The 13,861-nt window shown below is 41.3% G+C and overlaps 1 protein-coding gene across 1 annotated transcript in view; it reads left to right on the top strand.

Annotated features, from left to right (window-relative positions):
* Positions 1 to 949: 949 nt before the first annotated feature.
* Positions 950 to 13,861, top strand: part of LOC103355402 (MTSS1-like protein) — a 74,250-nt gene continuing 61,338 nt past the window's right edge. Inside the window, exon 1 of the mRNA XM_008279190.1 lies at positions 950 to 1,215. Within this exon, the coding sequence (XP_008277412.1) occupies positions 1,129 to 1,215 (87 nt within the window). The 5' untranslated portion in view covers positions 950 to 1,128. The remainder of the gene's footprint in view (positions 1,216 to 13,861) is intronic.

Genomic DNA, 13,861 nt, shown 5'->3' with positions numbered 1-13,861 from the left:
CAAGATACAGAATTATATGCACCACATTGTTATAGATCAGGCTCTAAGCAGCAGAAAAACAAACAGGAATGCTAGTTCAGCTATAGTGATTAAGTGTGTGAATCAGCCTAAACTTGATTTACTAACATTACAGCTAAGAAAACTAAGAGTAATGGAGAAATTAGGAGAACTGTGTCCTGTGGTTGAATTGAATGATGTTTTGTTTCATGGGTAAACCAGCAGATTCATGTTACACTTCAGAAATTATGACACAAATAACTGTCCATACAGGTCACTGGACGGTGTAGCCGATTGTCAAGACACATTCCTCCACACATACTCTACCGGTATCGAAATGTATTTGACATTTACCCCCTGCTGATTTTTATTCTGGGCGAGTGGTCGTCGGTGTGTGTGTGCGCGCGCGCGTGCCCGTGTTCCTGCATGCGGCCATGTGACAGACCGATCGGAGTTGTCCAGCCTCCTCTTTTTTTGACTCGCTTGCAGTTGCATGGATCGTATTACTGGCTGGTCTCCCCGCACCGCTGAGCCCACCGCCTCTGCACCAATCACAGCCTGCCTTTTCTTACGAGCACATGCATGCACGATCGTACAGACTCTGACATACGCACACACGTACACACACGCACTCACGGCGATACCTCGCTCCGGTTCTCCGCTGCCTTCACATGCGTCCACACCGACTCCGCGTTGCGCTGGCTGCGCCAAGATGAGCGTTGTCGCCACGGTACCATCTGAACGGTACCTTCCCGTCGCCTGACTGAGTCAGAGCCAGATAGAGAGAGAGAGAGAGGGACACACACACACACACACACACAGAGCGAGCGAGAGAGAGCGAGAGAGAAAGAGAGAGAGAGAGAGAGAGAGACCATCTTTCCTCCCTCAAAACCCATCTTACCTTCGCCTGGAAGAGACCGCAGCGCCAGCCGTTTGTTTCGGCATCTTTCTTTTTTCCCCCCACCCCTCCTCCTCCTGTTCTTTCTGCATCCCTTCGTTACTGTCGGTCTCCCGGTTTTATAAAGAAACCGGAGAGCCCGATCGTGATTTGTGGAAATACATTTTGCATTTTTTCCCCCTGCTGGGTGTTGGTAGCGCGCAGTTGGTGCGCGCTTCTGCAAATTCCGGTGAATGGTGGATTTGGCAAACATGGAGACCGTGGAGAAGGAATGCGGGGCCCTCGGGGGTCTATTCCAGGCGATTGTCAACGACATGAAGGTAAATGAAAGTTTTTTTTCTTTCTCTGACATTCCATGGTTACACACATGTGTTCCATCCCTGAGAACAGCCACAGCCTCATCATAATGGAGCTGGTGTCTCGCTCTCAGATACTCGTTTAAAATGCCAGGACACACGCCTCTCCTGATTAACTGGTGCTGATTTTGGTCGTATTTAACATCGGGATGACTAAATGATGGCACCGATTTACTGACAGGGATGCGGCGGCCCGGTGGGTTTTTACTGCGAACCCCCCTACCCCCCTCCTCCACCAACATCTCCAGAATATTGGCTGCGCATGCAAACGTCAATGCATCCATTTTCGGACGCACTTGACGTGATCATGAAATCTCTCTGATTAAACGGGACCACGACACTCACGAAGCAGCCAGTCTGCTGTTTTCATTCAGCTCGTTTTGCTCGTCTGGCATTTTGCGGTGAGACGCGCAGAATTTGGTTTGTGTGTAGCAGGATGATCACGCACATACACGAGCCCCGTGTAACCCCGTATTAGCCAATTCATCTCGATGGCTTTATAGAGCACACTGGCATATTAGAGAGGCCTATAAAAATCCAATCAGATCTGCGTCCCTGCTGTGTTTGGCACATTCCTTTGGCCTTCCTTACACGTGTGAAGCAGGGTGGATAATTGATTGAGAATCGTGGTCTTGTTTTTCTTCAGAAAAGGTGCCCGCTTCACTATTGTATATTCAGCTTAGCTTCTTTTTTTCAATGCTTGGCCCAGTGTGCGTCTCCGTGAGAGTGCAGCGTCATTGATTTTCTGTCAGGCTGATCTGGCAGGAAAACATGAAGGCGTGAGAAGCCGTGCAGCCGTCGGACAGACAGTCTCCCTGCCTCTCTGTCCGTCTGTCTGTTCCCTCTGCCCGCCTGTCTGTCTGATCAGTCAGTGATTCTGCAGCATGATGGCTCCAGCATGGCACTAACAGCGGCCACTGCCAGGTTTAGTGGTTCAGTACCCACCCAGGCAATATGCACTGTGAGCTGCTGGAAGATGCTTCGGATGAAAGCCTCCATCAAATGGTTCAAGATACAGTCTCTGTAAATCCGCCTGTCAGACGCCCATGCACCTCTGCATGTTTTTCTGTCTGTCTTTCATTCCATGTCTTGCCTCTTGTCTTTGTCGCTCCCATTTTAAACGTTGATGTTTATGCACCCTGTAAATTTAATATGTGTGCATGTTTTTTAATTAGAGGTTTTATGTATGCCAATCCCCCCCCTCCCTCTTTAGTGTGTAAATGATACTGCTTTTCTCCTCTGCATTTCCCTGCTTTCTGTATGACCCTAAAAGCTAGAGGTCACAGCCAATGCTAAAGTCTCATTGTGCTTTAAGGACAGATTATTGGTTTTGTGTTGTCAGTGAGACGTGCGGGAGAAAGGGGATACACAAACATGATCCTGGATATCAGTACTAATCCATGATTATTGGCTGTTTATGACAGTAAATATAGAACAGATTCATTTCAGTTTAATTTAAGTCAATATTTCATATTGTACAGGTGTATAATGAAATTACTGAATAAAAAAAATCTACAGAAGAGTTAACGCTGACGGTAGCATGAAACGGACCACTTTATGCACATGACTGTTTTGTCTCCATAAAGAATTGACTTGAGATAGATTTGAAAAACATTGTTGAACATTGAAACAGCAGAGGCAGACCTATTCAGACTTTTAGTCCCAAGTGCTGGTCAGGCTCGAAAACACACTAGATCCTACACTGCCTACATACTGCACCTTGGTAGCACCCTCCCCTCTTGCTTAAACTACATTTAAAATGTGTGGTCTGCAACTCCAACATGAGACAACCATCATATGGCTCATATGACTTTCAAACTGTACCTCGTTCCGACTAAAAGATGAGGCCAAATACTGATGGAGGTATCATACATTCAAAATTGAAATCAGCAATACCAAGGTTGTAGTATTATTTTGATAGCATAAATATTTGAATCTCAAAGTGTAAATGCTGGCTATTAGTCAATGGGGGTGTCAAGATTCATAAAGTACATCTCAGACAAACCGGTTTGTGCAAAGACGATTGCAAAACAGTATAGATAGTGTGTAATGGGCAGTATTGTGGCATAATGTGCTTTCAAAAAAAAAAAAAAATCAGATTCCGATGAAGTATTATGGCCTCGTAATGCTTACTTAGATTGTTTTGGTTCTTTCCCACTGTTGCCCATGCTTGCTCATAGGGAATCCAAAGGCAACTTTGGCTTGTTTGGTACTCTGTATAAAATTCACAAGGTCTTCACCTTACTATATCAAGTGCTATGAGATGACATATGTTGTGAATTGGTGCTATACAAATAAAGTTGAATGGAATCAAATACAGGTTTTTTGAAATTTAATTAATTTTTTTTTTAGATCAGCAATATCACCTGTGGACATTTGTTGTATTTCATATGCTGTGGTAATCCAATACTAATACCCAGACATCACAGTAAGGAGATCACTTTGGGAATATGTTCTTTCCGTGTCATGTCAAACTGAAACTAAATGAATGGCAGGTGAACTCAGTGGCATGAATGTCACGCTCAGGCAGGACTCGCATGCGTTTCAGGCTTCATTGGTCTCAAGTCTTATTCAGTTTGAATGGGGTGATGTCATGCTTTGCAGAACTGAATTATGGGTCTGCTGCTTTACTTTGCTTGTATTACTTGCAGAAAAGCAATCAATACAGTCGTCGAGGAGTTGTGAAAAGCTCAGTTTATACCTTTATGCTAATATGTCAGCAAAGACACCCTCTCACAGGTTAGGCACACCCACTATCAGGTGCTGAAGTCCCACTCTGGTTGTTGATTTGACGTTGCTTGCTTTGTGATTGGAAATTAGCAGGAGCGACACAGATTTTAAATTTGTACTTTGGTAAACATCGAGGAGTTTCTTCTGTCAGCTGTATAATGGAATGCATCGGCCACACGGATCATAAATCAGGGCAGTTTTAAAGGGTTCCATACTAATGGAAAATCACTATTCTGCCAAATACAACCATTTTGAGATGATAACAGACGACAGAGTGCTCACCCCTTTGAAAAGTGCTTCATGTACTCCTCCTTAACAGATTACAGGATGTACGTATCAAGTGAGCAGGTACAGGAGAAGATGTTTTGCATCATTGCCATACATCAGAATCAGCTTGTTCTCTCAAGCACTGATGCTTAAACATAAACACACAGAATCATTGTATAAAGAATCTCACTTTAAAGGCTTCTCCCTGCTTCTCTCTTTCTCTGTTTATCTGTGTTTCATCCATTATTCATTGGTTTTTCTAATGGTCATCCTGTTTATGTTACCCAGCTGAAATATATGGGTCACTCAATTGGGTTAAAAACTATACTGCTCTAATCTGGAATGGATGAACTCTGCAAGCCTCAATGAGTAAGTGAATGGCTGTTAGTGAGTGGATGAAAATCACTGAGTCATAACCCCTTCAACTCTCTCTGACTCAACATGAAACAATGTGTCTTTAATCAGTTTTGATGCGCACCAAAGAAGAATCCATTTGTGAAATGAAACAAAAGAATTAATAGTTTTTCTTTGTTGGTTCTCGGAAACAGGCTGGTTTGGTGACCGAATTGACGCAAGACTTGTGCAATCATAGTGACTGCAGAGGAGACATTTTTAAAATACCAATGCATGATGCATAGCACTCTTCTGCCTGAACCACCAAAGTCCACACAATTCACTTTCAAATGCATAAAGTACAGTTGAATTCTACAAAGGAGGAACATATATTAATATGTAGCTTAATAATGTTTAGTCATTTGTAAGATATACTGTTCAAAAGTAGGAAAAAGGAAAAAACATCAGTTCATTGGTTCCAGCTGCCTGCTCCTGATTGTTGCCTTAAGACACTGTATTCTTCAAATATATTGACAACCTCCAGATTGTCCAGTAGCTCAGTCCTGTACATGCATTTTTTTTTTTTTATCATACACAAGTTTCTGATGAACCATGACCCTGTGATGGACTGGTGACCTGCTCAGGATGTAGCCTACCCAGTATCACCTTCGATGGCATGTCAAATATTTACCCCATTTTAAAGAATATTATTCTAATTCATCCCATGTGGTGTTCATGTGCAGCCAATTTGCCAAGATGTGACGTAAACCAGTTCCTGTTGTGGTTTCTAAGGTCTCACATCATCCACCTTCAAATAGATACGTGTATGAATCCAACCTGATCCAGAAGGTGTGGCAGTGTTTCTTGGGTCTCCTGTACAATTTTGGAATAAAATGACAAATATTTGAAACAACTTTAATTAAGATTCATGTTTAATAACAATATTAACATTTTTTACATTCTGTCAAGGCGTCCTAATAGATTAGATTATTAAAAACTGAAAAGTAGGTTGACACAAATCTAATGATGCAACTATCCTGATTGTAGTTCCAGTTACTCAGATGTGACAAAAATGTTAAATTACATTGTTAATTTAAAACACAATCACAATCAAGCAAAGGAAGTAAAAATAATTGTGAGCTGCAGCCCTAAAAATAAAGACATAGAATAAAGTAACTGCTTTTACTTGCTGCACAGTTGTTTATGCAATTCCTGGTGAGCACAGTAAGTGTGCTCATCTTGTGAAGATGCCATTGTGTTGGAACCTCCACAAAAATAACTTGGTAGATGTTGAATGCTGTATTCTGATTTATAATAGATCTCAACAACAGCCAAAACTAAGCTATTCATTTATGCAATTTGTAACCCAGTTGATTTTAAATTGTAGTACATTTATTTATTTTTGCAGCTGAATCTGCATGTTTTAATGGGAATGCTAAATACCCCAATATCAATACCTGTACACGAGATCCGTGTTAGAGTAACAGTCATTTTTGCAGCATTTGGAGGTGAAAATTTTTTTTGGAAGGTTTGGCTTGAGTCAAAACTCTCTTTTAGGTTTGTAGACATCCTCTGAAGTCATTATGCCACCCTGCCATGCCAAATTTATTATGTTTTCATTGTTTGCCAGTGGAATTTTTACCTGGTGCTTTGAGATGCCACGCGCACTCATGAGTTCACAAAAAGAGCCAAACTAAATGCCGTTGGATGCCAACGTCAGCAGATTGGATCCATGCTGTTTAGAAAGCACTTTTTCTTCCTCTTTCCCTTCATCTTCCTCTTCCTCCTCCTGCCTCTCCCTTCCTCTTTCTCTGCTCAGCAGGTCGTCCACCCAGTGAGGCCAAGTTGGCTCATCTGTTTTGCGTTGTGTACAATGATTAGGAATAACAGTAAATAATTAATAATGGAGCAGTGGGAGCTTGGGAGAAAGTTGTGATATTAAAACATCAGTTATAAAGAAAAACCTTGCAGTTTGTGATGTGTTGATATTGTGTTTACAATTAAAATGTCTGGCAGTTTACATATTAAACCTTTCCATACATACATGCACACTTAGAGTTATCTCTCTGCATGCGTGCGTGTGCGTGTGTGTGTGTGTGTGTGTAAGGGCGTTATGTAGTTGTCTGCCAATGTGTATTCCTTGAGGCTGTGTCTTGCAACATTCTAGTGAATTACACACCCACAAGTCACAGAGGGGCAATGTGATAATATGAAGAGGTCATGTTCACGGTCAACTGACTAAATTAACCAGTTACTGGATACAGGCTAATGTTTTGTTGACATCCTCTCAGTATTCTGAGAGTATTCTCAGTTTCCTGGTCAAACTTGTATTTCTGTTATCTCATACTGACTGGCAGTACATGTGCACAGTTCCAAATTGCTGCAAAAAGAATGTCAATGGACATTCCCAAAAAAGGATGTGGTGAATAAGATGAGCATAAATATGCTATACTTTGTCCCAGATGTTAAAATAATAAAATAACTCAGTGTTGTTGCCCTTGTTTTCATCGCCCTTTCATAGAACATTTTTGTAACAAAACCCTGAGACAACGGGACTGAAATAATAGTGGTGCTTAAAAAGTCCATGACTGGTTTCCTTTATGGCCTTGTCATTCTATGGACCGATTTTAATAATATATGCTAATATATACTGTTGATTCAGCTTAAAAACTAAACATTTTCTGATTTTAGCAAGGGTTGCACAGTGACTTGGTTGTTAGCACCGTCGCTCCACAGTTAGAAGATCCCCAGTTCGCATCCCGGTTCATGTTTGCATATTCTCCCTGTGCAGTGTGGGTTCTCACGGCATTCTCCGGTTTCCTCCCACAGTCACAAAACATGTTGAGGTTAATTGGTGATTCTAAATTGTCTGTAGGTGTGAATGTGAGTGTGCTTGTTTGTCTTTCTATGTGTAGCCCTGTAATTGACTGGCAACTTGTCCAGGGTGTCCCCTGCCTTCGCCCTGAGTTGGCTGGGATAGGCTCCAGCCCCCCCGGCGATCCTAGTGAGGATAAATCGGTGTATAGATAATGGATGGAAGGATGTTTGTGTAAAACGTTGATGTTGATGCAGCCTTGATGTCATCAAATATGCTGACTAGTCATGGCAGCACTAAAACAGTTTCTCTCAGGAAATGTAATCTAACATGTTTATGTAGTAAAAACCTATGCAAGGATTTTCTGCACACTTTGTGGTTGTGAAAATTAGATGCACAAATGTACAGTGACAGTATCTGTAGGTTTTACAAAAAAAAATAAAAAATCCATAGAATGCCTGTGTTTATGGTAAATATTGTATTTATACATAAGTGGCACTCTGGATCAGAAGTTATATCTTTCTTAATTATATATACAGAGGCAAATTCAAGGAAAAAGCAACATTTAGGTATGATGACACCAAGTGACGCTAGAATAGCTTCAACGTGCCTCAGTATTGATTGTTCAAGACTGGAGCTCTTCTGGATGTATAAACACCATTCTTCCACAAGAACATTTCGTATTCAGTGTTTTGATGATGGCAGTGGAGAGTGCTGTCTGACATGTCAAGTCCATAATATCCTGTAAGTGTTCAAGTTTAGATCTTGCAACTCCGAAGGCCATAGCATATAATTTACATCCATTTATTCAGTGACCATCTGTGTTCTATGGATAGGAATATTATCATTATAGAAGAGATCATGGCCATCAGGATAGAAATCTTTCATCATCATACTAAACAGGGGTGGGTAAAAATATTGATTCATCAATGCATTGCGATAGATTTTTTCACAGTTCAATATCGATTCAGAAAAGCCTCTGAATACAACAACATGGAAGCAAGTAGCAGCAGCGTTAAGTCGGCGCCTGCGACTTTAAGATCTGATGTTTGGGCTCACTTTGGATTTAATTTGTAAACCCGGAACACAGGTAACAGACAAGAGTCAAGTCAAGTGTAAACTGTGCCTGGCAGTATTAAAATACTGCAATAATACTACAAACCTGCGCAATCACCTTAGCCGAAATCATGCTGATGTTATGCAGCAACCTGTGGCTAAACCAAGACAGATGCGACACATCCTTTCTGTGTAAACTGCTGCCAAGCTCTGCCGGCACACAGAAGATAACGGAGTCTGTGGCTGTCTTCATATGCAAGGACCTACGACCTTACAGTGTCATGGGAAATGCAGGTTTTACGAAGATGCTACACACACTCGAACCCCGATACGCCATACCAACATGCAAACATATGACTGAAATCGCCTTCCTGAAGGTGTACACAGAGGTAACGACAGCGGGTTTGGAGTCGTTGAAGTTATAAATTAAATGTTTTGAGTTATACCATGGCTGGTTATTTTGAACTTCTCAACAGGTACTCTAATAAATTATTTGTGCATTTCGACTTATTACTGAATTGATATCGAAGTGTTTAAATCAATATGGAATCAAATCGATATGGAATCAAATTGTTACCCAAAGAATCGAAATTGAATCGAATTGTGAGGTTCTTTACAATACCCAGCCCTAGTACTAAGGTGATCACTCAGAACAACTTTGTGCTGACTCGCAGTGACTCTTTTCTCTGAGGCCAGCACAGTTTAATAGAGCCACCAGATGCCCTCACTGTTGGGATCAAGGGGTGAGGTTTCTCCTTCTACTTGTCACCCATATGTATTTTAGATATGTTAAACAACAACTGTCAGTGTGAAGGGGCCTCAACTTCTCTACAAATACATATTATGGTAGTATAGTTATGCTGTATTGTGCTAAGTCATGCTCTGCATTTTATATTCTAAACAGAATCCATTTGACATTGCAGTTTTATATTCACGTTAAAAAGAGATTTTAAAGACATTCGTTGCTCCAGCACGGCTCCAGCCAAGAACTGTCGGATGCTCAGGGCATTATGGACAGGCACGTTGTCATGGTGAAGCAGCCACGACTTGTCCTGCCACAACTCTCACCTCTTCTCTTGCACTGAATGAAGCAAACGCTGCAGGATCTCTTTGTAGACGTGCTGGTTGATCGTCTGAAGGGGAAAACTCGTTGTTTGTATTTTGGGTTTGAAATATATCTTTTGTGACACCAGTCCTGGAATTTTTCTGACACACCTTGTATATCAAAACTCACTTACGTGTTCAGACCACAGCTCCTAATTGGTAGAACACAATTGTAATACCTACATTTGTCCACAGCGCAAAACATAGCCATTTCACAATAAGGGCTCTGAAATTGTAGCATGGCTACATTTCATTTTCCTAGTCATTTCTATGGGCATATTTTAGGTCACTGCCGAGTTTTTCCCTGGCGTGAACAGAAAACATGGCGGACATCCCTTCTATTTTTGGTGGAAACTGCTATATTTTAAATAGATTGTGGCTTTAGCTTTGTTTTAATTACTTTTCTAGCGACAAATGTATACTTTATTTTCATTAAATCCATTCAGTTTATGTATACGATTCGTAGTTTTTTCGTTTCGACATACATTCTTTTAGGTCTCTCAACGAAATTGTAGGAATACTGCACTTTAAATTTGAGCCTAAAATATTGTTTATGTGTTAAAACAACCCAGTCTCACGGCAGTTTGTGAAATAGTCATGAAACTTTATCTACTGATTCTTGTCCAGGGACGCGTATTGGCCAAATTTTTCAAACTAATACATTTCAATTGGACTTGTCTTTCGTGTCTGGGCCAGGTTTTTTTTCCCCCATTAGATAGCGCATATTAGAGCAGGGTCATATGGCCAAAAATATTTATCACGATATAAATGAGAAAATTTGTGGGTGGATAGCAGTGGGTGAATATTCAGACCGACGGGGTGGAAGTGGGACGCACAGGCAAATGAACAATATTCCGATATTCAGGCCCAGCCCTACTGTGTCGGCTGATGCACTGCATTCGCCCTCCTCCTCAGTCGCCGCCATGCTTCTCGCTCCATGTGCAGTAGACTGGCCAAAAACAGCGGCACCGCGCATGCATGTTTTACTCAAATTTTATTGCGATATTTCCATTTCATATTATCCTCTAACATTACACCGGTATTACTGTGCACGGTATGATATGGCCCAGGCCTTGCGCATATGCTGTGATGACCTGTCCAGGGTGTCCCCCGCCTTCACCCTTCATATTTAGCGTGGGATAAGTTTCCAGCCATTGTACTCAGCTGGAACACATGGTCTGCATGCTGGGATACACTGGGTTGGTATACTTCAGTGGGAACATGTTGCATTATAATCGTTACACCAGTATGCAGTATAAACTTTTTGAGCATGTATATGTTAGTAGACGATTTGAAAATAAGAAAACACTGAGCCAATCGCCACAGCTTCTTCACAGAGGTGTGCCACTGTACGTTTTTCATCACCATGGAAATGGAGAGTGAAGCTGTTCTGAGATCGCTCTGAAAGTGATCCCAACGATATCACTCATAGCTATTATTTAATTGTGATAAAATACATGTGCTTTTACTGTGTTTGGACTACATACTCGTCGTTACTTTCATTTCTCTGTAAACGAACACAACTCTGAAAAGAAGAACACATGCAGGAAAATGCCAACCAGAAGATGTACCATGATCGCAGCGATGAATAATCTGACTATTGTAACTGAGAGGCCAGTGGTGGGGAACGTATCTGTAGCTTTGTGAAGCTTTTAGCTAGCTCGTCGAGTGTGGCTACATTAGCTACTAGCTAAACCTAGCTGCTGCTTCATCTTCTTACAGTATTCTTCTTCTTCTTCTTCTTCTTCTTCTTCTTCTTCTATTGATTTGGTGGTTGGCATCCAAAGTTCAGGTGCATTACCGCCACCTACTGTACACACACACAAAAAAATTACAGACTCTGTAGGATGGATCTTAATTTTTAAAATATTTTTTCTGAGTTTTTTTTTTTACTCCTACTCAAGTAGCTATTTTTAAAATTCTACTTAAGTTGTTATATTCTATATATTCTTATGTTTTTGTTTATCATCATACCAGTCTCTTGTTCCACTACATCCCAAAGGCGCTTTATTGGATTAAGATCAGGTGATTGTGGGGCCTTTGGAGTACAGTTGTACAAATTGTACAAATACTCAATTAGTACTAAGGAGCCCAAAGTGTGCCAAGAAAATGTCCCGCAAACTAGCGCATCACCACCAGCAACCTGAAACGTTGTTGCAAGGCAGGATAGATCCATGCTTTAATGTGGTTCATACCAAATTCTGATCATCTGAATGTGGCAGATAAACTTGTTAAAAATGATAAACCATCCATCCATCTCTTTTCTATAGTCTGAAATGCGTTCAAATTTAGCGTATGTATGTAGCTTACGTATTCTGTCAGATAACATGCAAGCATCATATGAAATTAACACTTGCTGTAAGAATGTAATAAATGCTAATTCTGCCATTTTACTTTACTTTTCCCTTACACCAGGGACACACATTTAGCCTGTATATGATTATCAATACACTACTACAGAAAGACATGTAGATGGATTGTTGAATGTGTCCAGCAATGTCACAATCTACTTCTATTACTGTTTCGAGTGTCCTCCATGATTAAGCTTGACATGGTTACCTCCACCAATAATAATAATACTAATAACAACAAATAGAACAGTCCATACAATTGGAGATTTAGTACAATAAAGGGACTGCCAAATAAATAAAAAAAACAATGAGTTACTAACAACGGAAATTAGGCCTTGTTTGAACATATGGGTGTAAGGCTCTTAGAGAGTGCTTTTAACATAATAGTGTATTTATGGTAAATGAGAGGCCATTGAGTAACTACTATATACGGTATAGTTATATCGCCATATGACTGTTGTTAAAACACATGAACGAGGGTAACTCTGAAATTGTTCTCCTGAGGAGATACAGCAGCCAGAAAGGATGTCTTCAATGTTAGGATTAGGATCGTATGAAACATGGTTTAACCAGAAAAAAACATATTTAACAAAACAAACGACGAACCAAACAAACCGAAAATGACACCCATGGGTTCCAGTAAGTGATGCTGCCACAGCAGCATCCAAAAAATATAGAAAAGAAGTACTAGGAAATAATAATTAAGTAGTAAAATAAGTATATACACAAGATGACAAAAATATAGTGATGCTGATGTTGTCCAGTCTTATTGCAGTTGGGAGGAATGACCTGTGGTAGTGCTCCTTCTTGCAGGGTGGATGCCTCAGTCTGCTGCTGAAGGAGCTACTTAAAGCCCCCACAGTCTCATGCTGCGGGTGAGAGGTGTTGTCCATGATGGATGTGAGCTTTGCTAACATCCTCCTCTCACCCACCTCCTCTGTGGGGTCCAGGGAGCAGTTCAGGATAGAACCAGCCCTCCTGACCAGTCTGTTCAGTCTCTTTTTGTCCTTGTCTGTGCTCCCTCTTCCCCAGCAGACCACTGCATAGAAAAGAGCAGACGCCACCACAGTATCAGTGTTTTTGTTCACGCCAGGGAAAAACTCGGCAGTCACGTGACCTAAAGTATGCCCGTAGAAATGACTAGGAAAATGAAACGTAGCTGTGCTACAATTTCAGAGCCCTTATTGTGAAATGGCTACGTTTTGAGCTGTGGACAAATGTAGGTATTACACTATTTGGTGTGAGACTGGCTTGTCTGTGCACACTGCAGCAGGTGTCTGCAAAGGCAGATGTGTTCATGCATGTGCATTTTGGTCAGTGTGCAGTAGCTGTGGGCCATATGTGCATGGGGCAACGCAGATGATTTAGCAAGTTGTCAAATAGCTGCAGGTTTCACTTCAATATCCAGCTACTTCTGTCCATTTGTCAAAGTGCTATATAAATGTGTGATATGCACTGACCATAATGGGCAGACGATGAAGCTCATGTCACACCGAGGTATTGGTATTTTTGTTTTTCTTTACAACTTGAGGGAGTTCCCTGGGAAGGGTCTTGCCTGCCTCCTCATTATATTAATAAACTGGAGAGACAAGATCATCAACAAACCAGGAGAACTGGAAGTAAACTGGTCAGTATCCTCAGAGAGACTGCCCATTGTTATCCATTCCTTTAAAGGCCAGTGACAATTATGTCCCATGACTCTGGGCCATGATGCAGAACTGAAGATGCTCTGTGGAAGCGTATCATTTGTCCAATCTGTGGTGTGTTTGTGTCTGTGTGGTCCAGGGGACTTCCCACTGGGCTGCGTGTCAACAGAAAGTGGGAGGAAAAAGACAGATTTCTCATCCTTGTGACTCCTTTGTGTCCATGCAGCCTTAGTTCCACCAGACCAATAAGTCTTCTTCAGAGCAGACATTTTGACTTGTCATAATAACATAAATGGGCTGCAAGGTGG

This window comes from Stegastes partitus, unplaced genomic scaffold (genome assembly GCF_000690725.1).
Source record: "Stegastes partitus isolate 25-593 unplaced genomic scaffold, Stegastes_partitus-1.0.2 Scaffold147, whole genome shotgun sequence".
Lineage (NCBI taxonomy): Eukaryota > Metazoa > Chordata > Actinopteri > Pomacentridae > Stegastes > Stegastes partitus.
This window is presented reverse-complemented; position numbering and strand designations above follow the sequence as displayed.